A 25,869-nucleotide genomic window follows, 5' to 3' on the forward strand; every position below is an offset into this window, starting at 1 on the left:
TTTGAGGGTGTATCCAGAAGAGTTTAGCATTTGAATTGATGGACTGAACAAAGCAGATGGTCCTCCCCAAGGTGGGTGGACATCATTCAATTAGCTGACAGTCTGAACAGAACAAAAATGTGGAGAAAGGCTATTCTCTGACTGTACCAGTAGGACACTGATCTTCTGTTCTCAGTGCTCCTGATTCTGAGGAATCAGACTTCTACCACTAGACCCGCTTTTTTTTTTCCCTTATTTTCTATTTTATATTGGAGTATAGCTGATTAACGAAGTTGTTATAGTTTCAGGTGGACAGCAAAGGGACTCAGTCAAAAATATAAACATATATCCATTCTCCTCCAAACTCCCCTCCCACTCAAACTGCCACATAACATTGAGCAGAGTTCCCTGTGCTATACAGTAGGGCATTATTGCTTATCCATTTTAAATATAGCAGTGCAGACCTGCTTCTTTTTTTTTTTTTTTTACCATGCTACACAGCATGCAGGATCTTAGTTCCCTGACCAGGGATCAAACCCATGCTCCCTGCAGTGGAAGGGCACAATCCTAACCACTGAATCACCAGGGAATCCCCTAAACTTCCACTAGAATCTAAACCACTGCTCTCTGGCTGCCTGGTCTTCAAACTACACCACTGGCTTTCATGAGTCTTCACCTTTGCAAAACTGTTAAGAATAAAGAATACACAATAAAGTAAGTATATAGTGGTAAAGCAGCATCTTATCTGTAACTTAATCTCAAATGATTCTGGAAGAAAGAATACTTTTGTAATACATATATATTTTTTCTTAACTCAGAAAATATCAAAATAAAAAATTAGAAAAGAAGGGAAGGGAAAAAGGCAAGAAAGGCATACACCAAATAAAATATTTTCATCTCCTTTTATTGAAGGAAATAAAACTGCAGAGGCAGTGGTACCTCACAGAGCATGACAAGGTAGCCATTGGAGCTAACATGACAAGCCACAATGCTGGCCAGGGGTCCTACCATAATGGGAGGACCATAACCACAAAGATAGCAGGAGGTAGCAAACATCCCCAACACCCAGTGCAAGCATTTCCATTTGCAGAGAGCTTGGCCATGCAGTGTAAAAACAGGGTCCCCTCACAGCTGGCAGACTATCATCTCAGGCCGACAAATCCATCCAAAACTAACATGTAGTCTCAGATTTGGAGTTCTTTCTCTTTAACCCAGAGATTAGGGCAATCAGAAGATGAGTTAATCTTTTAGCTCCTTGTTGCAGATGGAAAAACATGCTGAGTTCTTGAAACATCACACAGGTATAGCTAGACAGGTGCTGATGCCCAGCTTTGTTCTAAAAGCAGCTTTTATTTTCTTTTTCTTGACTTCTCACACTGCTCTCATTCAGTATGTGCCCTAGGAAACTTCTCAATGTTCTAAACAAGGACAGAATGGGGGCAGCAGCCTAGGGGAATTTAGGGAGTCAAAAGCTGCTACATAGCCAAGATCATTTCACAAGAAATAGCATGGGGAACATGACTGGATCTAGATCCTCCCAAAAAGATGCTTGAAGCATACACAAAGAAAAACATGGTAGCTCTCCCACCCATATCAGGATCAGCTGTGCCAAAGTCATGGTTCAGAAAGAAGAGCCATTTCATGTCCTGGCTGAATATCACCCCCACGGCATTCCTTGAGCTATTCCGATTTTCAAGTACAATAATGTGTTTGGGCAGTCTGAAAACAGAAAAGCAAGCACTGAAAAATATCTCAACTGATCACAAGTTGATAATGTTATAAAGTAAAAAATGTATATAGTCAAGAACTGATTGGTTGGGGGGGGTGGGGTAGAAATAGGAGTCCAAGGATTTATTCATCTAAGTCCTTCATCATAAATCACCCTCAAATCCACAGGTTGGGAGCAAATTCCTTATTTTAAAATGGCCGTCATCCAATTAGTCAATTGCAGTTCTCTTCAATGCTGGACACATGGCTTTCAAGGATCAGTCTTGAGAGCACTAGACCAGGAAATGTGAGGAGAAGGCAAGGAAGAGCATCAGGGGTTGAAATTTCCGAAATGAGCATTTACTTCACAGAAAGCTTGGCACAATGAGGCTGGGGTGATATGGTTTTAGTGATTGTTCTTGGTTGCCTCCTTTGCAGCAGCAATCAGTGGAGTGAGGCTGGAGAGAGGCTTGGCAATCTTCAGAAATTGATGCTAGAAAGGAGAAAAAGAACAAAAGACACATGACAATTTACCATTCTTCCTTGGCAACCATTACAAGATTTTCAGGGCATCCATGTTTGTACACTGTGCAGATCATCAACTTCAAATTGAAGGACATCTTTCAAAGATAACATATCATTTTGAAGAACTGTTTGGCAGTATCTACCTACAGCTAAATACACGTCTATCCTATATCCCACCAATTCCACTTCTAAATATATTTCAAGAGAAGTTTTTGAATTCACCAGAAGACACACACATAAATGCTCACTGCAGTTTTACTTATGACAGTCATAAATGAAAGAACCTAAATGTCCAAGAGACTGAAAGAACGAGTAACATTATATTCATAGAATACTATACAAAAATTACAGAGCAATAAAAAGGAAAAAGTAATTGATACACTGATAATAGGATGAATCCCACAGAAGACATGCTGCATGAAAGGAGACATACATAAGAAGAGTTCATACTGTATGATTTCATTTTATATTAGATAAGTACAAAGTATGGTGATAATCAGAATAATAATGAGCTCAGAGGGAAGGTTATTAACTGATCATGACCCAGTGGTACACTACAATTCTGCATTTCAGAAGCACTGATTTGGGAATTTGTTGTTCTATCCTTGAGTTTAGTAAGGTTAATTAACCCAGGAAGGACTTGGTCCTTTTCCAAATAACTTTCAGTGGGCTATACTGTGGGCCGTACCCACAACCATTAAAGAAGACCATTGTGGAAAAAACACCATTTGAAAATTACTTTTATGTTTCCAGTAAAAAAAATGTTATGGAAAACGGTCATCATAGAACTCTGAACTCACAACTAAAAATGACTTTTCTTCATTTACTAGTGAAAAGGCTTTGTGTCTTGAGGGTGTAGGATGTTTCTCCTATTGGATAAGAAACACAGGAACTAACTAACATATTTTCTTTTCTGTCTTCACTACCAGGACACTAGGAACAAAATTTGATGTTTAAACAAAACTTTTTAATGCAAATAATTAGCATGTTTGATTCTTCTGGCCATCCTCATAAGTCTCTTTTATTAATCATATTGTATACATGTATACACACACATTAAATTTTAAAATTTCTATATTTCTAAATATAGAAATATCTACAAATATTCTTTGCTAGAAGTGCTTCAAATTCTTTTTTGGACAGAGATGGGATTCAAAGAGGTACTGAGAACAAGAAACTATTACTACAAAAGGAATAAACGATCTTGGCTAAATTATGAAGATATGAATTCCAACAAAAGCCCCTATGTATATCTATCCATATATATCGTTCTCACAGGAGAAACAGATGTGAAGCTTTCATGATCTGAGATTCTGAAAGTCATCGTTTAGAATATTTACAATGTACAGTAACAAGTTAAAGAGTCAGCGTTCTCAGATTGCATGTTCATACAACTCCCCTTGAATTGAGAAAGCAGCATGATCCAACAACCAATTAGGAGGCCTCAGTTTCCTTCTCTATGTAATGAACAAGTCAGACAAGATAAGCCCTAAGGTCTTTCCAGGTTTAACACTTGGAGCCAGGCAGTGGTCAAGAATATACACACTTGAGAGCTAAATACACATAGATTTAAATCCTGGATCCACCACTTCTCAGTTACTTTAATCATGCAAAGTTATTGAACACTTGAAATCTCAGTTTCCTCACCTGTAAAAATGGGAATACAAAAACCTATAAATCACAAGTTTATTAAAAAAGAATAGATTAAAAAAATATGTAAAGTGCTTAGTGCCTAGAATGTGGTAAAGATGCAACATAATGCATGTATTATTTGTCATGTATTATTATATCAGGAAAAAACTCTAGAGGACATTAATCTTTCAGTAACTATATTTTAATACCTAGTTAACAATATCATCTTGAGGCTTAGATTATTTGCACATTTCCCAAAGCTTAGTGTTTCCAGAAAAAAACTTCATATGAAAGGAAAAGGATCCTATATTATATATACTGCCTGTTATAAGGAGGTTTTGTCCCAAAGGATGCTAGAAACTAATGGGTTTGGCAGAACCCAGATCTCATACATAATATACCAATGCTCTGTAGTCAGTAACTCTGATTACAAAGAGATGCTAAATATCTCCAGAAGGTAACATTTCAATGGTTTAAGCAATTCCATTTAATTCAACAAACATTTTCTGAATACCTATTTTTTAATCGAAGTATAGTTGATATACAATGTTATATAAGTTTGCTGTTGTTGTTTAATCACTAAGCCATGTCCGATTCTTTTGCAACTCCATGGACTGTAGCCTGCCAGGCTCCTTTGTCCATGGGATCTCCCAGGCCAGAATACTGGAGTGACTTGCCATTTCCTTATACTGGAGTGACTTGCCATTTCCTTCTCCAGGGAATCTTCCCAACCCAGGGATCGAACCTGCATCTACTGCATTGGCAGGCAGATTCTCTACCACTGAGCCACTAGAGAAGCCCATTGCATAAATCACAGGTATACAATATAGTGATTCACAATTTTTACAGGTTACACTCCATTTATAATTATTATAAAATATTGGCTATATTTCCTAGGTTATACAATATATCCTTGCAGCTTGTTTTACATATAATAATTTGTATCTCTTAATACCCTACCCATATAAAGTCCCTCCCCCACTTTCCTTCTCTCTACTGGTAACCACTAATTTGTTCCCTATATCTGTGAATCTGTTTTTGTTATATTCACTAGTTTATTTTACTTTTTAGATTCCACATATAAGTGATGTCATACAGTATTTGTTTTTCTGTCTGACTTATTTCACTTAGCATAATATCCTCCAAGTCCATCCATGTTGTTGCAAATGGCAAGATTTCATTCTTTTTTATGGTTGAGTAGGATATCGCCGAAGAATTGATGCTTTTGAACTGTGGTGCTGGAGAAGACTCTTGAGAGTCCCTTGGACTGCAAGGAGATCCAACCAGTCCATTCTAGAGGAGATCAATCCTGGGTGTTCATTGGAAGGACTGATGCTAAAGCTGAAACTCCAATACTTTGGCCACCTCATGCGACAAGTTGACTCACTGGAAAAGACTCTGATGCTGGGAAAGGTTGGGGGCGGGAGGAGACGGGGACGAGAGAGAATGAGATGGCTGGATGGCATCACCGACTCGATGGACATGAGTTTGAGTGAACTCCGGGAGCTGGTGATGGACAGGGAGGCCTGGCATGCTGTGATTCACGGGGTCGCAAAGAGTCGGACACGACTGAGCGACTGGACTGAACTGAAGTATTCATCCACATCTTCTTTATCCATTCATCTCCTGATGGACACTGAGGTCACTTACATATCTTGGTAATTATAAATAATGTTGCTATGAACATTGAGTTGCATGTATCTTTCATATTAGTTTTTGTTTCTTTCATATATATACCCAGGACTGGAACTACTGGGTCATATCATAGTTCTATTTTTAGTTTCTTGAGAAACCTCCATATTGTTTTCCATATTGGCTGTACCAATTTATATCCCCATCAAGCGTGTAGGAGGGTTCCCTTTTCTCCACATCCTTGTCAACATTTGTTATTTGGATTCTTTCTGATGACAGCCATTCTGACAGGTGTGAGGTGATTTCTCACTGTGGTTTTGATTTGCATTTCCCTGATACTTAGTGATACTAAGCATCTTTTCAGTGCCTGCTTACCATCTGCATTTTCTCTTTGGAAAAATGTCTATTCAGGTCTTCTGCCCATTTTTTAACTGGGTTGTTTGTAGGGTTTTGTTTTTTTTCCCTGAGTTGTATGAGCTGGTTATATATTTTGGATATTAACACTTTATCAGTCATATCATTTACAAATGTTTTCTCCCACTGAATACCTATTTTGATTCAGGTCCCAGGTAAGAGGAGACCAAGGATTAATAACATAGAAGTTACGATCTACTAACAGTAAGGAAGACAGAATTGTTCATAATTAGCTTTAATGTGATGCAGTATGGTACATCTTGCCCTGCCCTGCCCTGTGTTAGTCCTCAAAATACAAAAGTTTTATGACTTTTGTATACTGACTGACTGTGCAAATCTATACATTAGTCATTGTCATTAAGCTGCATGTCACACTTACTAAATCACCAGTTGGCAATGTAGTAAAATAACACTAGTAGTGAGAAACTATAACTGAGACATAAATGCTAAATATAGATAATGTGGTCAACTAAAAGCAAATTTTGAAACCATATAAAATAATTACGCTATAACTTCAGGATTAAGCTGGTAGAATATATAAGGCTTGGTAAACCCCCAACTTCAAGTTCCCACAGCCTGTCAGGATCTCACTCCAAACAAGCAGACTATAGGGACTTCCCTGGTGATCCAATGGTTAAGACTCCAAGCTTCCACTGCAGGAGGGCACAGGTTTAATGCCTGGTCAGGGAACTAATGCCATGCCATGTAGCATGGCCAAAAAATTGAAATAAATGAACAAACAAGCAGACTATCATTCCCACTATCTGCAAGGGTTTCCAATGAAGAAACTGGGAAGACTTGAAATGTTGCTAAATGAATGTCTTCTGATATCCTTTCCTAAAAATCTATCTTTTGGGTTTATCCCAGTAAAATATAACTTGTATAAGATTTGCACGTCAAAGAATTTCTTCTCATCAAGACTCAAACTCTGCTAGACTAATTCAGGCAGAACAAAACAAACACCAAAGGAAGATACATACAAAGTTCAATAAGCACTCAGAAAATAACTCTGTAAGAAACAGCCTAGGAGAAAGTACAGAGTTTTAATAGGCTAAGGAAGAGCCCAAGGGAATAACATGAGCAAAGGTCCAGGGATGAACAAAATGAGGGAAATAGGAGTGTGGGACGTGCTAGGAGAAAAGCCTAGTTCTATAACAGCCATACAAAAATGCAGCAAAAAAGCCTTGGTTATGTGATTCTCTGAATTAGGTGCTTCCCTACAAAGGGACAGTTACCTGCAGTAGTTCTTTAGCCGAACCTCTCTTCTCTACATCCATCTCAAGACAGCGGTTCAGAAAGTCTCGGAATATAGCAGATAGCTTCTCTGGGTTCTGAAGCTCTGGGGTCCCATTGGTGGCAATGAGGTACAAGGCCTGGAAATACAAACAGAATTGCCCTGGGCTCAACCTGGGGTTCTCTCCTGGTTCCCAGACAGGCCCTCTAAAAACATGGTCAGCTGCTTTCTGCCTTCAGGAGACAAAGAGGCAGCTTTGGTATACTGGAGAGAATATGACTTAAGAGTCAAATTTCCAGTGAATTTCTAACTTCCTCATCTGTAAAATAGGGATGTTAACAGTGCCTATCTCACATGTCTGTAAAATAAAACACGATAATATATTGAAAGAACTTTATAAGCTTATGAAGTGCGTTACAGATCCAAGGATTTATTATTATTGATTTAAATCTAAATGGTTTATTATACATTTAGCCTAATGAGTTAAACACCTGCCCATTTACTGAAAGAAATTTATTATTCCTGGTGCCATCATCTCAGTCATCTAAAAACTGATCTCTTCTAGCAGGAAAAGAATATATAAAGGAACTGTTCTGTAAAAGAGCAATCTGTTTAACTGCTGCCATCTTGGTTCTCTAATATGAAGCCATCTCCTGGGAAAGATAAAGAAAAACATCATACTAAACCTTTTAAAGCAATCTGAACTTTATTTCATAAAGTGTTTACACAAATAGTATCTCATTTAACGACCAGAATAACTCTGGGTAATAAGCAGGGAAAGAATTATAATCCCCATTTCACAGATAAAGTCCTAAAACATAAAGAGACATGCTTGGGATCATGCTGTTTACACAAGCTCATGTCCTCTGACTTTGATCCCAGTTTTATTTCTGTTACTACTACTCATCATCATTTTCAAGGCCACTCTAAGGTGGAGGAAGATGAGTGGCATGTGGATCCACAGGGCAATACTGGGAGCCAAGGGAAGAAACTACGGAAGGTAGTTTCAGTTTGGTATACTAAAACACTTTTCAATAATCAGGGCTATCCAAGAGGTGACCAGCAAAAATTACATGACTGTTGATTAGTGACAAAACTCAGGGAATTCTTGCACTGAGTGAGAGGCTGGAATAAATAACAAAATAAAAACAATCAGAATAACTCTCACATTTGCCCATGATCAAAGTTACCAACCTACTTGCATCTGCATTCACATACGCTGCTTTCCCTCTCTGATTATAATAAGAAACTGTCCAAGTTCTAATTTGATGATCTTTACTTCAGTACTTGATCCAACCCCCCTGATCTACTTAAGGATATCACTGTCTCTCCTACATATGTCACATCCCTCTTCTACATGACCATTTTCCTCTCTACTAGATAATTCTCATCAGCACAAAAATATGCTATGATAATATCATCTTCAAAACAAAAAACAAAGAAGAAAACCCCCCTACTCTCCACGTCAAGATATGACTCTGCTCACTTTTCTGTTAGCCTAACTGCAAAATTTCTCTGAAAGAAAACGATGAAAAGTAACTGCTTATACATGTCATTTCTTCACTCTGATGGATTTAGTCTAATCAGGCTTTCATTCCCATCATTCCAGTGAAACTGACTGTCAAAGTCATCAATAACCCTCACACAGGCAAATCTAATGATCATTGCTTAGCATTATCTTAAATGCAACTTAGTCACATTTGACACACTGGTCCATCCTCCTTCTCGAAACACTTTGTCCTCTTGCCCTCCAGGACACATCTCTCAGTTCTCCTTCTACCAGGAAGGCTGCCCATTGGTCAACTTCGCTGGTTACTCTAATTCATAAACATGAGAGTATCCCAGGTCTCAGTACTACCTCACTCCCTAGGTGAGTGATCTCATTATCATCTACCTCTGATTTTTAAATAAACCAACTATATAATACCTACTAATAAATTTGTATTTCGAGTGCTGAATGCTCACTCTTAAACTCTAAACTCTTATGCCCAATTCTACTCAATGCCTCCACTTAAGATGTCTAATAAGCATTTTAACTTAACATGGTCAGAACCTTGCCCACTCTGCTCACTCACTTCAGGGACACTAGTCTCCTTGGTTATCTCAAGGATATATCAAGTATGTTCTCTAAACAAGTTCTTTATACACTTGATAACTCGAAAATTCTTACTTCAGATTAATCTCAAGGTTCATTCCTTTTTTCATTTTTCTTTTTATTTTTTCATTCCTTCTTTTTCTTCAGATTTCTCCTCAGATAACTAATGAGACGAATTCATTCTCTACCTAGAATAAAACAGCACACTTCTCCCTCCTTCTCCCTGTTACTCTCTTAAGCCCCTTACTATTTCTTTCACAGCTCTTATCTTCTGTTGCTGCTGCTGCTAAGTCACTTCAGTCGTGTCCGACTGTGTGACCCCATAGACGGAAGCCCACCAGGCTCCCCCTTCCCTGGGATTCTCCAGGCAAGAACACTGGAGTGGGTTGCCATTTCCTTCTCCAATGTGTGAAAGTGAAAAGTGAAAGTGAAGTCGCTCAGTCATGTCCGACCCTTAGCAACCCCATGGACTGCAACCTACCAGGCTCCTCCAGCCATGGGATTTTCTAGGCAAGAGTACTGGAGTGGCTTGCCATTGCCTCCTCCATACCTTCTGTTACTATATATTAATTTGTTTTATTATCAGAACAGTTTCTTGCCCATAAGAACTCAAATAATCACTGAATATATGAATGAATGACTGCTAATTTACATTCTTTTTAAGCATGTATACTTTATCACTGCCTAGTTTGATCCAGAAAAGACAAATCCAACAGCCGAAACATCTTGATATGGGACTAGAAACACTCACTCTCAGAGGGTTTTCGTTGAGGTATGGGGGCTCCCCTTCAATCATTTCAATGGCCATGATGCCCAGGGACCAAATGTCAACCTTAGGTCCATAGGCTTTCCGGGTCACAACCTCTGGTGCCATCCAGTATGGTGTTCCCACCATAGTGCTCCGTTTGCTCTGCTCTGGGGTGATCTGAGCACAAAATCCAAAATCAGCTGAAAAAGAACAGACAGAAACGATTCATGTGCAGAGTATTCCATCTATAAATATTGTGTGCCTCCCCATAGGGATCAAGCTCTGCCGATGTCCTAGCCACTACATCCCCTGTATCTCCAAAGGTAGAGTCACATAAGTGCCACCTTCATATCCAGCTCCTAGGCTATGCCCTGTTCAGACTTTAAGGAGGAACATGAAACATCATTTCTGCCCTCCTCAGTTCAGTTCAGTTCAGTCGCTTAGTCGTGTCCGACTCTTTGCGACCCCATGAATCACAGCACGCCAGGCCTCCCTGTCCATCACCAACTCCCCGAGTTCACTCAAACTCATGGCCATCGAGTCGGTGATGCCATCCAGCCATCTCATTCTCTGCCGTCCCCGTATCCTCCTACCCCCAATCCCTCCTAGCATCAGACTCTTTTTCAGTGAGTCAACTCGTCACATGAGGTGGCCAAAGTACTGCAGTTTCAGCTTTAGCATCAGTCCTTCCAATGAACACCCAGGAATGATCTCCTTTAGAATGGACTGGTTGGATTTCCTTGCAGTCCAAGGGACTCTCAAGAGTCTTCTCCAGCACCACAGTTCAAAAGCATCAATTCTTCGGTGCTCAACTTTCTTCACAGTCCAACTCTCACATCCATACATGACCACGGGAAAAACCATAGCCTTGACTAGACGGACCTTGGTTGGCAAAGTAACGTCTCTGCTTTTTAATATGCTATCTAGGCTGGTCATAACTTTCCTTCCAAGGAGCAAGTGTCTTTTAATTTCCTGGCTGCAATCAGCATCCGCAGTGATTTTGGAGCCCAAAAAAATAAAGTCTGACACTGTTTCCACTGTTTCCCCATCTATTTCCCATGAAGTGATGGGACCAGATGCCATGATCTTTGTTTTCTGAATGTTGAGCTTCAAGCCAACTTTTTCACTCTCCTCTTTCACTTTCATCAAAAGGCCTTTGAGTTCCTCTTCACTTTCTGCCCTCCTACTCCTCCTCAAACCAGAAACACTAGGCATTAAAGGCTTAGCTGCCCATTTGATCTCTATTACCTGCCCCAATTCTGCTTTCTTCCTGAAAACCATCCCCATACACCAGTATCTTGTTACTAGGTCCTTATTTTACTTCCCAGGCATGAAACCCTAATCATCTACAACTAGGCATGACACAATGTGGTCCACTAGAGAAGGGAATGGCAAACCACTTCGGTATTCTTGCCTTGAGAACCCCATGAATAGTATGAAAAGGCAAAAAGATAGGACACTGAAAGACGAACTGCCCAGGTCGGTAGATGCCCCATATGCTACTGGAGATCAATGGAGAACAATTCCAGAAAGAATGAAGAGATGGAGCCAAAGCAAAAACAACACCCACCTGTGGGTGTGACTGGTGATAGAAGCACGGTTCAATGCTGTAAAGAGCAATATTACGGAGGAACCTGGAATGTTAGGTCCATGAATCAAGGCAAATTGGAAGTGGTCAAACAGGAGATGGCAAGAGTGAACATAGGCATTTTAGGAGTCAGCAAACTAAAATGGACAGGAATGGATGAATTTAACTCAGATGATCATCATATTTACTACTGTGGGCAAGAATCCCTTAGAAAAAATGGGGTCACCATAACAGTCAACAAAAGAGTCCGAAATGCAGTACTAAGGTGCAATCTCAAAAATGACAGAATGATCTCTGTTCGTTTCCAAGGCAAACAATTCAATATCAGAGTAATACAAGTCTATGTCCTGACCAGTAATGCTGAACAAGGAAGAAGCTTGAAGTTGAAGGGATCTATGAAGATCTACAAGACCTTCTAGAACTAACACCCAAAAAAGATGTCCTTTTCATCATAGGGGACTGGCATGCAAAAGTAGGAAGTTAAGAAATACCTGGAGTAACAGGCAAATTTGGCCTTGGAGTACAGAATAAAGCAGGGCAAAGGCTAATAGAGTTTTGACAAGAGAATTCACTGGTCGTAGCAACACCCTCTTCCAACAACACAAGAGAAGATTCTACACAGACATCACCAGATGGTCAATACCAAAATCAGTTTGATTATATTCTTTGCAGCCAAAGATGGAGAAGCTCTATACAGTCAGCAAAAACAAGACCGGGAGCTGACTGTGGCTCAGATCATGAACTCCTTATCACCAAACTCAGACTTAAATTGAAGAAAGTAGGGAAAACCACAAGACCATTCAGGTATAACCTAAATCAAATCTCTTATGATTATACAGTGGAAGTGACAAATTGACTCAAGGGATTAGATCTGATAGAGTGCCTGAAGAACTATAGAAGGATGTTCATGACATTGTGTGGAAGACAGGAACCAGACCACCCCCAAGAAAAAGAAATGCAAAAAAAGCAAAATGGCTATCTGAGGAGGCCTTACAAATAGTATTGAAAAGAAGAGAAGCAAAAAGCAAAGGAAAAAGGGAAAGATATACCCGTTTGAATGCAGAGTTCCAAAGAATAACGAGGAGAGATAAGAAAGTCTTCCTCAGATATTAGTGCAAAGAAATAGAGGAAAACAATAGAATGGGAGAGACTAGAGATCTCTTCAAGAAAATCAGAGATACCGAGGGAACATTTCATGCAAAGATGGGCACAATAAAGGACAGAAGCAGAAGATATTAAGAAGAGGTGGCAAGAATACACAGAAGAACTGTACAAAAAAGATCTTCATGACCCAGATAATCACGATGGTATGACCACCCACCTAGAGCCAGACATTCTGGAATGTGAAGTCAAGTGGCCCGTAGGAAGCATCATTATGAACAAAGCTAGTGGAAGTGATGGAATTCCAGTTGAGCTATTTCAAACCCTAAAAGATGATGTTGTGAAAATGCTGCACTCAATATGCCAGCATATTAGTAAAACTCAACAGTGGCCACAGGACTGGAAAAGGTCAGTCTTCATTCCAATCCCAAAGAAAAGCAATGTCAAAGAATGCTCAAACTAACGCACAATTGCACTCATCTCACATGCTAGTAAAGTAATGCTCAAAATTCTCCAAGCCAGGCTTCAACATACATGAACTGTGAACCTCCAAATGTTCAAGCTGGTTTTAGAAAAGGCAGAGGAACCAGAAATCAAATTGCCAACATCCGCTGGATCATGGAAAAAGTAAGAGAGTTCCAGAAAAATATCTACTTCCGCTTTATTGACTACACCAAAGACTGAGTGTGTGGATCACAACAAACTGTGGAAAATTCTGAAAGTGATGGGAATACTAGACACCTGACCTACCTCTTAAGAAATCTCTATGCAGGTCAGGAAGCAACAGTTAGAACTCCACATGAAACAACAGATTGGTTCCAAACTGGGAAAGGAGTATGTCAAGGCTGTATATTGTCATCCTGTTTATTTAATTTATATGCAGAGTACATCATGAGAAATGCCGGGCTAGATGAAGCACAAGCTGGAATCAAGATTGCCAGGAGAAAAAGCAATAACCTCTAATATGCAGATGACACCACCCTTATGGCAGAAAGTGAAGAGGAACTAAAAAGCCTCTTGATGAAAGTGAAAGAGGACAGTGAAAAGTTTGGCTTGAAGCTCAACATTCAGAAAACTAATATCATGGCATCTGGTCCCATCACTTCATGGAAAATAGATGGGGAAACAGTGTCAGACTTTATTTTTGGGGGCTCCAAAATCACGGCAGATGGTGACTTCAGCCATGAAATTAAGAGACACTTGCTCCTTGGAGGATAAGTTATTACCAACCTAGACAGCCTATTAAAAAGCAGAGACATTACTTTGCCAATAAAAGTTCCATCTAGTCAAAGCTATGCTTTTTCCACTAGTCAAGTATGGATGTGAGAGTTGGACTATAAAGAAAGCTGAGCACTGAAGAATTGATGTTTTTGAACTGTGGTGTTGGACAAGACTCTTGAGAGTCCCTTGGACTGCAAGGAGATCCAACCAGTCCATCCTAAAGGAAATCATCAGTCATGAATATTCACTGGAAGGACTGATGCTGAACTGAAACTCCAATACTTTGGCTACCTGATGCGAAGAACTGACTCATTGGAAAAGACCCTGATGCTGGGAAAGATTGAAGGTGGGAGAGGGGGACGACAGAGATGAGATGATTGGATGGCATCACCGACTCGACAGACATGAGTTTGAGCAAGTTCCGGAGTTGGTGATGAAAAGGGAGGCCTGGTCTGCTGCAGTCCATGGGGTCACAATGAGTTGGATACACTGAGCGACTGAACTGAACTGAGGCATGACCGTGCTTTAATAAGTTCCTCTTCTTGTGCCCCAGGGTAGAGACTGCTAACAGTCTTCCCATAAGCTGCCCATCCACCCGTGACACAATCTGTTTGTCTGGATTCTTGGTCTTTACACTTCTGAACAGAATGTTCTGTCTGCAATTCATTCCCATTAAATTGCTATTGTATGTTTACTTAATTAGGAGGGCTTCAATAAGAACTATGCGTTCTTACTCACAATTTTCATTCTCAGATGGCTGACCACATAAACAGACATTTTATAAAAGTTTGCTAAATGAATGACTGAATGAAAGTTATTACACTAAACTCTTTTTTCTAATTATGATGTATTTTATGTTTCCCATAGTAGATTGAGAACTGCTTAAATACAGGCAAAAGATTCCTTGTTGCCCATGACAATAAATGTTTTTCGTTGAATGTATAAATGAGAGGGGAAAAAATGTCATCCAATATAGTGCTGAGTAACATAAAGTGCCTGCATATCCAAGTAAATAGATTCTTTGGTGAGTCTTGTAGCTACTCTTATATGATTACCATCCGAGAGGAGACGGATCCCAGAGGGAAGAGAAGTTACTATCATTCCTACTCACTTAACTTGACAGAGCCATCCATTCCCAACAGGATGTTGTCACTCTTGATGTCTCTATGAATAACTTGGTTCGAATGCAGAAACTCCAAAGCTTGCAGGCACTATTGAAGTGATGTGGGCAGAAGGAGAGAGAAAGGACAAATAATTATGAAGACTTACAGAAAATCACTAACCCAACCTCCTCATTTTATGATAACAAAAGTGAGACCCCAGTGAGTAAAAGAACTTACTCCAAATAAACGGAAGAGGCAGGTCTAAAATCCAGTACTTTGTCTCAGCATACTTTTAATACTTAGTACTGCCTCATACTTTTCTTATAAGATATTTGACCACACTGTATTATAACATAGCTTATAAGAGTTTTAGGTACAGGAGTTCCTCCAAGGTGTTTTAGAATTGTTTACAGAACATTAGCACCTTGACAAAGAACCCAAGGCAAAAAAAAATACTGAGGAAGAATGGAAAGGATTTTGTAAAGAAAAAACTGAAGGAAAATGACAAATAAGAGTCACATTTGGGAAACTAAACAAATGGAAATGAAACTAGAAGCCGTGAATGTAGAAAGATAATCTTATTTTGGTGAGGAGGTACTTTGTATGGTTTGTTGTATTTTTCATTACACATTCCCATAAACATCTGCAGACAAATGTCCAGCAGGCAACTGCAGGTGTGAATGCTGAGTGCTGTAGATAGGCTGGACTTGAAATAATCATTTACAAGTCTTTCAAGCTATGGTAATGGTTCAAACTGGCAAATGCTATAGTAAACAAAGAAGAAAGAAAAGACCATTGGAAAACACACAGACTCAGTAGGCAGAATGACTAATATAAAGACTGAAAAGAATAATAAAAATGCCTGGTTCTGACCAATAAAATTATTCTAGACAAATGTCTTATTCCCTCTGGGCTACTGTCTTCCCATCTGTAAAAGGTGAGGATCAGAAAAGACGCTCTCAAGGTTACTATTAAATCTATTGCTGCTGCTGCTGCTAAGCCACTTCAGTCGTGTCCGACTATGTGTGACCCCATAGACAGAAGCCCACCAGGCTCCCCCGTCCCTGGGATTCTCCAGGCAAGAACACTGGAGTGGGTTGCCATTTCCTTCTCCAATGCATGAAAGAGAAAAATGAAAGTGAAGTTGCTCAGTCGTGTCCAACCCTTAGCGACCCCACGGACTGCAGCCTACCAGGCTCCTCCATCCATGGGATTTATTAGGCAAGAGTACTGGAGTGGCTTGCCATTGCCTTCTCCGATTAAATTTATTAGTAAGTTCCTAACCCAAAGCTAAAATTTAGAGGCTTCCACCAATTAAAAAACACGAAAAAGATGCAAACCAATTAGAGGACACTACTGAAATATTCTCAACTTAGCCTTTGACTGTGTGGATCACAATAAACTATGGAAAATTCTGAAAGAGATGGGAATACCAGACCACCTGACCTGCCTCTTGAGAAACCTGTATGCAGGTCAGGAAGTAACAGTTAGAACTGGACATGGAACAACAGACTGGTTCCAAATAGGAAAAGGAGTACATCAATGCTGTATATTGTCACCCTGCTTATTTAACTTAAAAGTTGAGTACATCATGAGGAACCTTGTGCTGGAAGAAGCACAAGCTGGAATTAAGATTGCCAGGAGCAATATCAATAACCTCAGATATGCAGATGACACCACCCTTAAGGCAGAAAGTGAAGAGGAACTCAAAAGCCTCTTGATGAAAGTGAAAGAGGAGAGTGAAAAAGTTGGCTTAAAGCTCAACATTCAGAAAACTAAGATCATGGCATCTGGTCCCATCACTTCATGCAAACAGATGGGGAAACAGTGGAAACAGTGTCAGACTTTAATTTGGGGGGCTCTAAAATCACTGCGGATGCTGATTGCAGCCAGGAAATTAAAAGATGCTTACTCCTTGGAAGGAAAGTTATGACCAACCTAGACAGCATATTCAAAAGCAGAGACATTACTTTGCCAACAAAGGTCTGTCTAGTCAAGGCTATGGTTTTTCCCGTGGTCATGTATGGATGTGAGAGTTGGACTGTGAAGAAAGCTGAGCGCCGAAGAATTGATGCCTTTGAACTGTGGTGTTGGAGAAGACTCTTAAGAGTCCCTTGGACTGCAAGGAGGTCCAACCAGTCCATTCTACAGGAGATCAATCCTGGGTGTTCATTGGAAGGACTGATGCTGAAGTTGAAACTCCAATACTTTGGCCACCTCATGCGAAGAGTTGACTTCACTGGAAAAGACTCTGATGCTGGGAGGGATTGGGGACAGGAGGAGAAGGGGATAACAGAGATTGAGAAGGCTGGATGGCATCACCAACTCAACGGACATGAGTTTGAGTGAACTCTGGGAGTTGGTGATGGACAGGGAGGCCTGGCATGCTGTGATTCATGGGGTCGCAAAGAGTCGGACATGACTGAGTGACTGAACTGAACTGAATACTTCACTTTCTAAGAATATACCAATCGCTAAATTAAAAACAAACCAATATCCAGAAGCGGCTTTTCCCTGGAAAAGTAAGACCTGTTTACCTAAGGAGGCTAGAGACTTTGGCCTCTGGATGTCAAAAATTATAAACAGAAAGGATGATTTCTAGAAATCAGAACCATCATGCATTGCTGGTAGGAATATAAAATGGTACAGCCACTGTGGTAAACATTTTGGCCAGTCCTCAAAATATTAAACATAAAGTCTCTACATGACCAGAAGATCTGCTCCTACACACATACCCATTAGAAGTAAAAACATATATTCAGTCAACAACTTTTCCATGAATGTTCACAGCATTATCCATAAGAGTCAAAAAGTGGAAATTACCCAAATGTCCATCACCTGATGGACAGGCAAATAAACAGAATCTTACTTGTTAATAAACGAACATATGCTATAAAATGGATGAGACTTCAAAATATTATACTAAGCAAAACGAGTCAATCAGAGCACATATTACATTTGTATGAAATACCTGGAATAAGCAAATCTACAGAGACACAAAATAGACTAGTGGCTGCATAGGGCTGGAAGGGATGGGAAACAGGTGGGGTGGTGGCAGCGGTGGGTGTGGGGGGTGACTGCTAATAGGTATGCAGTTTCTTTTTCAGTTCAGTTCAGTTGCTCAGTTGTATCTGACCCTTTGCAACCCCATGGACAGAAACATGCCAGGCTTCCCTGTCCATCACCAACTCCCAGAGCTTGCTCAAACTCATGTCTATCAAGTTGGTGATGTCATCCAACCATCTCATCCTCTGTTGTCCCCTTCTCTTCCCGCCTTCAATCTTTCCCAGCATCAGGGTCTTTTCAAATGAGTCAGTTCTTCACATCAGGTGGACAAAGTATTGGAGTTTCAGCTTCAACATCAGTCCTTTCAATGAATATTCAGGATTGATTTCCTTTAGGATGGACTGGTTGGATCTCCTTGCAGTCCAAGGGACTCTCAAGAGTCTTGTCCAACACTACAGTTCAAAAGCATCAATTCTTCTGCACTCAGCTTTCTTTATAGTCCAACTCTCACATCCATACTTGACTAGTGGAAAAATCATAGCTTTGACTAGATGGAACTTTTGTCAGCAAAGTAATGTCTCTGCTTTTTAATATGCTGTCTGCTGCTGCTGCTGCTAACTTGCTTCAGTCGTGTCCAACTCTGCGACCCCACAGACGGCAGCCTACCAGGTTCCCCCGTCCCTGGGATTCTCCAGGCAAGAGAACTGGAGTGGGGTGCCATTGCCTTCTCCGAATATGTTTTCTAGGTTGGTAATAACTTTTCTTCCAAGGAGCAAGTGTCTTTTTATTTCATGGCTGAAGTCACCATCTGCAGTGATTTTGGAGCCCCAAAAAATAAAGTCTGTTACTGTTTCCCCATCCATTTGCCCTGAAGTGATGGGACCAGATGCCACGATGTTAGTTTTCTGAATGTTGAGTTTTAAGCCAACTTTTTCACTCTCCTCTTTCACTTTCATCAAGAGGTTCTTTAGTTCTTCTTCGCTTTCTACCATAAGGGTGGTGTCATCTGCGTATCTGAGGTTATTGATATTTCTCCTGGCAATCTTTATTCCAGCTTGTGCTTCATCTAGCCCAGAATTTTGCAAGATGTACTCTGCATATCAGTTAAATAAGCAGGGTGACAATACACAGCCTTGATGAACTCCTTTCCCAATATGGAACCAGTCTGTTGTTCCATTTTCGGTTCTAACTGTTACTTCTTGACTTGCACACAGATTTCTCAGGAGGCAGGTCAGGTGGTCTGGTATTCCCATCTCTTGAAGAATTTTCCACAGTTGGTTGTAATCCACATAGTCAAAGGCTTTGGCATAGTTATTAAAGCAGAAGTAGATGTTTTTCTGGAACTCTCTTGCTTTTTCAATGATCCAATGAACGTTCACAATTTGATTTCTGGTTCCTCTGGCTTTTCTAAATCCAGCTTGAACATCTGGAAGTTCACGGTTCACATACTGTTGATGCCTGGCTTGGAGAATGTTGAGCATTACTTTGCTAGTGTGTGAGATGAGTCCAACTGTGCGGTAGTTTAAACATTCTTTGTTTCTTGTTCAGTTCAGATCAGTTCAGTCGCTCAGTCGTGTCCGACTCTCCGCAACCCCATGAATCACAGCACGCCAGGCCTCCCTGTCCATCACCAACTCCCGGAGTTCACTCAAACTCATGTCCACAGAGTCAGTGATGCCATCCAGCCATCTCATTCTCCGTCGTCCCCTTCTCCTCCCGCCTCCAACCTTTCCCAGCATCAGAGTCTTTTCCAGTGAGTCAACTTGTCGCATGAGGTGGCCAAGGGTGATGCAAATGTTCTAAAACTGATTACGGTGATAGCTGTATAATTAAATGTACTAATATCTTTTAAATTATCCATTTTAAATGGTTGAATAATATGAGAATTATATCTCGATAAAGGTATTTTTAGAAAGGTGAATTATCTCTATGAGAACTTATGGATAATAGTAATGCCATGTATTTGCATAATATTTAAATGTTTTTCCAAATGCTTTTTGATCCACATGGTACCCCTAAGGTATATACCGTATGAATGTTGCAATTCCTAAGATAAATCACTTGAGACATATTGATTTCCCCAAGCATACATTTGCATGTATCTCAATCAGTAAAAGTCAGTTCTTCGGATGACTGAAATGAAATATCTTAGATATTACCGTAACTCTGCATTTCCGAAGGTCCCCAGAATACAGATACACAGTTTATCTATGATATTAAATTTCATGGAGGAAATGTGATTAGGAAAAAAATGACTTGAAAGTTCCCTGGTGGGGGAGGGGGAATAATGAAACAGAGAAACACCACCTCAGTGGTACAGTAAAGAAAATAAATCAGATCTCCTAAGATCCCAGGCCTATTTTAATTCCATTAACCTACCTGTGTATGTGTTCTAGATCCCAGGGTTTTTAATGAAAAGATGATCATATTTTCAGTAGGATTTCACATGACTTATTTTTCCTAATATTATTATAAAACCACATAATTTCATCTTCATGCTTCTAATTCCTCTATCATCAAACCCTAGGCATACTCATCCCCACAAAACTCTGAATCTAATCTTCTAACCACTTAATCATGCTCTCTTTCCCTAATTCCCAAACTTTTATACTATTAGGCTATGAGAAAGTTTCAGTCTCTTAACAGCAAAGCACCCAATATACGCAACTTCTCCAAATACTCCCTTCATCCTCTCACTCTAATGAAGATGTGACCATCCCCTAAGGACACTGCTTCTCACGTAGGCCTTGCCAAAGTTTTTATTCTCCCTCCTTATACAAGCATTTTACAGACTTTAGATGTTTGACAGCAACGAGGAGAGAGAAGAATACTGATTTAAACTTTGTTTCCTATTCCTTTTGCCTGGAAGTATTTTACCCTAGATTTCTGCTTGGCTTACTTTCTCATATCATTCAGATCTTTACTCAAATATACGGCAAAACCTTCCCTGACTATCTAAAATAATACCTCCTCTGTCACTATCTCTTAACTCTGCTTTATTTCCTTCATAACACATGAATAAAGCAGGAAAGCAGAATTTAAAAATATGACTAAAATATATACCCATATTAAAGAGATAAAGGAAAATAAGTGTTCACAGTAGTTATTTTTAAGAGGCTGAAATAATACATGATTTTATATATGTGTGTATATATATATAAGGAAATGGCAACCCACTCCAGTATTCTTGCCTGTAAAATCCCATGGATAGAGGAGCTTAGTAGCCTACAGTCCATGGGGTCGCAAAGAGTCGGACACGACTGAGTGACTTCACTTACTTACTTACTTATATATGAACTTTTTCAGAATATAGTTACCTTTAAAGAAAAAAGAATGATGATAAAAATCTCAAAACAGGTTATCATAAAAGGATGATGGGAGAGTACAGCTAATTTCTCCCACCTCTACAGTGCCCAGGCTGAGACCCCATCAGATGCAGAACCCTGAGATACATAGATATGGAAGCCATGTCCTGCTCAAGTCTAGTTGGCTGTTGGCCTTACCTCACGGCACACAGCTGCGATCTGACCTTCATCCATGCAAGTTTCCGTTACCACGTCTGTCAAAGAACCTCCAGCCAAATATTCCATGACAACCCATAGCTCATCTCCCACAAGGTAACTGCAGGGGTAAAGGTAAAAGGTGAGTAGGAATAGGGAACACTGAGCCATAGCAGTGGCTTTCAAAGGACAAGCATATACACAGAGTGACTCTGCATTTCCCTCAACTATGAAAGGGTCTAGGGTCCTCTTTTCTGAAGTAAAGAAGAATCTATGGGACCATTTCACTAGCTTGACATCTCTTAAGGATTCGACTGGAGAAAACAAAGCAGACAGTCCTGTGAAGTCCCAAAAGACAGAACTAAAATCACTAGGTTGAAGATGCAATAAAATTTTATTTCATCACAACACAAAGCAGTGTTTCTTAAAATCAGGCATGGTTCCCACACCTCTAGAAGCCTGAAAGCAGAGAGTACCCAAACATCTGATGAAGATGGGATTTGGAGTCCATGTTACCAATATTAGGGAAGTCACGAAACATCCTTGAGAGTTCTACTAGATTTGAGATCCATGACACCAGTACCAGGTCATGTTCAAGATTCCATCCCCAGAGAGAGTGGCACAGTAGATGTCATTATTTACTGAATAAATCAATGAGTAAAATAAAAGATAACTGCAAATGTTAAATAAAGTAATGGTTATAAAAACCATTAAAAAGCTGTAGAGTTTTATACACACAGCCATTCTGCTGACAATGATCTCCGTTTTGAACATCTCTGATTCTAAGAAGGGAATAAATTCAGTAAGGACTGCAGAACCAAAGCCTCTTCTGGAAGCCAAGGGTTTCCAATTTAGTACTGTATCAGCAGACAGACTGTGGGGCTGAGAAGGGCTAAAACTGAAAGTTTCACTCAGGGACTGGCTCACTCAGTTCTGTTATATGATAAGTAAAAAGGTCACTTAACCTGTCAGTTTCCTCTGCTACAAAATAAGACAAACAAACAACAAAGATAGTCCAGAGTTCTACAAACTCTTGTGCTAGTTTTAGACAAAGGAGGCAGACTGGATGGGCTTGAGCTGTGCGGTATGTCATATCATCTTCATCCCCATATTGGGACTACCTCTGGGCAGATGGGAGGCTACTGGAAAAAATAAATAGTCTCAAGTAAAGGATAAGATTTAAATCCTATTCTCTTGCCTATTAATCAATTCAGTCCTCTTTCTATAATATTATGCATTCTTTATGCATCAAAGTCTTGCAGTTTTTTAATGTCCATGAAGAATAAATATGACAGATTAATCTCTCCTTCAACAATCTCTTAGGAGAAGACTGTGGGGACTTGGACTAAAAGAGAAATCAGGACTGGGTAAAAAGCCCTCCTCTGCCATAAGCCTATTTCACCCCTGGCAAAGAATGTGCATTTATAGACCATTCCCCAGCACATCGAAAAGACATCTCTCAACTTGGACTGACTGCGGGGAAAACACAAGTGTACAAAAGATTACGTGGACACTGACAAAGCAGAGTCCCTTTAGCTGAGCCTCACATAATGCTCTCAAGACCAGAATCATGTTGTCTAAATTACTATGCAGCTATACACTGTGCCAAGGTACCATCAAAGAAGCTTCAAAGCATCCCATATTTACAGAAGAAAAAATATGAATGGAGTTCTCCTCTGGAACTCACAAAAACCACAGACTCTCAAACACAGCACCTTCACTGAATGTCCAGCTTAAGAGTACCCACTCTTCTCCTCCAGCAAGAGCTCCCAGGTATGTTTTTCTGCACCTCACTACGACTGATGGCAGGGACTGAGCCTAATTTATTTCTGACTGCAGAATATAATAAGCTTCTGGAAACACTGGCAAAGGCATGATAAATAAACAATTTATAAACCTTCTAATCCCATTCCCAGAACACAGATTCGTTCAACCACATGCATTTTGTTGTTTACTTACCTCCACTAATGAGGAACTCACTATTTTATGAGATAGGCCATACCCTTAAGACAGCTTTCATTTTTCCTTATCCTGAAGCAAAATGTGGTATCCTTACAACCTTCAGAAGCTTATCCATGCTTTATTCTCCATATAATAAGTTCTTAAAAGAGATGGGAGGATGAATAACTTCAGAGGATTCTTCAGAGCCAGTCATGACCTACATCATGGAGAGACTATCATCTCCAAAACAGAGAAGGCCAAAGTCCAACTCCTTTAAAGAAATGAACGCTTACCACTTTTAGATTCAGAACAAGAAATCTGGCATAATCTGGCAGCAATGAAAACAAGTTGGCAATGCACGATAAATAGTAAGAAAAATTACTCAGAGTCCAAGACTTGGTCCAATATCACCTCCACCTCTGATTTCTCTGAAACCCAGGCAAGAAGCACTTTCTTTTGTTCAGATACGGTAGAAAAGAACATAATATGATGGAAAGGGCATGAACGTTGATGCTAGGAATATTCAAATCCAAAACCCTCATTTGCTACTTACTGGCTTACTGGTCTTGGACAAGTTATTAACTTTTATGAATCTCAATTTCTTCATCTGTAAAATACAGACAATAAACCCTACCTCATAATGAGATACTGCTATTCACAAAGGTGCTTAGTACAAAGAAAAGCATAACACAAATATTAGCTACAACTCTTACTATTACCTTAAAGAACAGAATTCTTACAGGCTGGAAAGATGGATTAAAAGAATCAAAATGGAATTTAATGAAGATAACCAAAAATCTGTGTTACCAGTTTAAGGCAAGCTCTTGTTAAGAAAAAAAAAAAAAGGATCAGAGATTGAACTGACTACATACTTACTAGGGGTCAACAATGAAAAGAGAACACTTAAAATTTAAAAAAAAAAATTTTTTTAATGAACAACAACAACAAAAAGAATAAAATCAAGTTCCATGGAGTTTAGAACAAAGGAGGGGTTGCACTGCTCCATACACCTCAAATCTCAAACAAGGCTCAAATCTCAAACAAAACTACTGAATGTCACATTTTAAGATAATGCAGACTAACTAGAAGTTATTCAGCAGGGTAAGCAGGATGAGGAAAAGGTTTGCGATGCAGAATGATTTGAAGACCTTTGCGTCTGACTCAGGCAGATGGGCTGAAGGCATTCCCTGGGGCCAGCAGAAGGACCAGCTGGGAGAAGCCATAGGGTGGTAGGGTTCAGCCTAACCCAGAAGACTGTACAGAAGTTAGAGATGGCCAGCAACATGCAGGCTCAGAGGCACAGAGCTGAGCACCTTAAAAGATTCTTGCATAGAAACAGTTCTGAGTGCTAGTGTTGCCTTCTCTAATAGCACCACCATCCATCAGTCCCAAAGGCCTTATTTCTCTGACAGGACTACCACTCCATACCTGTCCAGGTAGTTCACAATATTTGGGTTCTTGTTTTCCCTCATGACCAGGATCTCATTAATAATCAGCTCTTTCTTCGGCTGCTGCTGAAGGTTCATCTGCTTAATGGCCACCTGAAATCAAAGTACAGTCAATGTATAACCAGAGTCACTCCAAATTTACTGAGCACCAACTAAGTACCAGATATAAACACTTAGGAGACAGAGATGAATAAAATATGGTCTGAGCCCTTGAGGAACTCACAGTTTACCACTGGAGACCAATGGTACTCAATGCAAAGTCCAGCAACACCAACATTATCTGGGAATGTGCTGGAAATGAAAATTTTCAGGCCCCAAACATACTGAATCAAAAACTCTGTGGGGTTTGTTTTCTTTTGGCGGGGGGGCTTGGTTTGCACAAATTTTCTATTTAATGGAAAAGTTCACTTGGTAAGTATAAGGATCATTTATTACTTGGCATTGGTATTGGTGTCAATGGAGGTGAGGATAAGACATGGTTATGAAGAATTTAAATAAGGAAGTAAAAGAATTTAGAAACTGATCTTTCCATTCATCTCTCTACCTTCTTAGATCTCTATTTAATCTAAGCTCAAGTACTGATAAATAGGGACTTCCTTTTCCTCAAAAACCCTGTATTTTAACAAGCCCTCCAAGTAATTCTAATGTGAACCAAAGTTTGAAGATCAAACTTGCTACAAAATACATATATTAGAAAAAACACTTTTAAAACTCACAAAATAAAAGAGGTGTGCTTTGACAAAAGCACACACAAAATGTTACAGAAACATAAAACTGGCAAGAACTCTTTCACACTGTCAATGTAGAGGCTTCATAAAGGGAGATCCCTTTTTAAACTGTGGAAAAGTAAATCAGAGTTGAACAGGTTGAGAGAGAATAGAAAAAGGGGATCCTTAATGTTTATGTTATGCTGGATCATGGAGAAAGCAAGAGTTCCAGAAAAACATATATTTCTGCTTCATTGACTATGCCAAAGCTTTTGACTGTGTGGATCA

The 25,869-nt window shown here is 39.7% G+C and overlaps 1 protein-coding gene across 8 annotated transcripts in view; it reads right to left on the minus strand.

Annotated features, from left to right (window-relative positions):
- Positions 1-867: 867 nt before the first annotated feature.
- PAK1 (p21 (RAC1) activated kinase 1) overlaps positions 868-25,869 on the minus strand; it is a 182,271-nt gene continuing 157,269 nt past the window's right edge. For all 8 annotated transcript variants that reach the window (XM_055416056.2, XM_055416055.2, XM_055416052.2 and 5 more), the window contains 6 exons: positions 24,855-24,967; positions 21,489-21,606; positions 14,988-15,087; positions 9,970-10,166; positions 7,125-7,262; positions 868-2,179 (listed from right to left, as the gene is read on the minus strand). In XM_055416056.2, the coding sequence (XP_055272031.2) occupies positions 2,093-2,179; positions 7,125-7,262; positions 9,970-10,166; positions 14,988-15,087; positions 21,489-21,606; positions 24,855-24,967 (753 nt within the window). In that variant the 3' untranslated portion in view covers positions 868-2,092. The remainder of the gene's footprint in view (positions 2,180-7,124; positions 7,263-9,969; positions 10,167-14,987; positions 15,088-21,488; positions 21,607-24,854; positions 24,968-25,869) is intronic.

Source organism: Moschus berezovskii, chromosome 25, assembly GCF_049115385.1.
Source record: "Moschus berezovskii isolate FMDL1 chromosome 25, NW_MosBer_1.0, whole genome shotgun sequence".
Classification (NCBI taxonomy): domain Eukaryota; kingdom Metazoa; phylum Chordata; class Mammalia; order Artiodactyla; family Moschidae; genus Moschus; species Moschus berezovskii.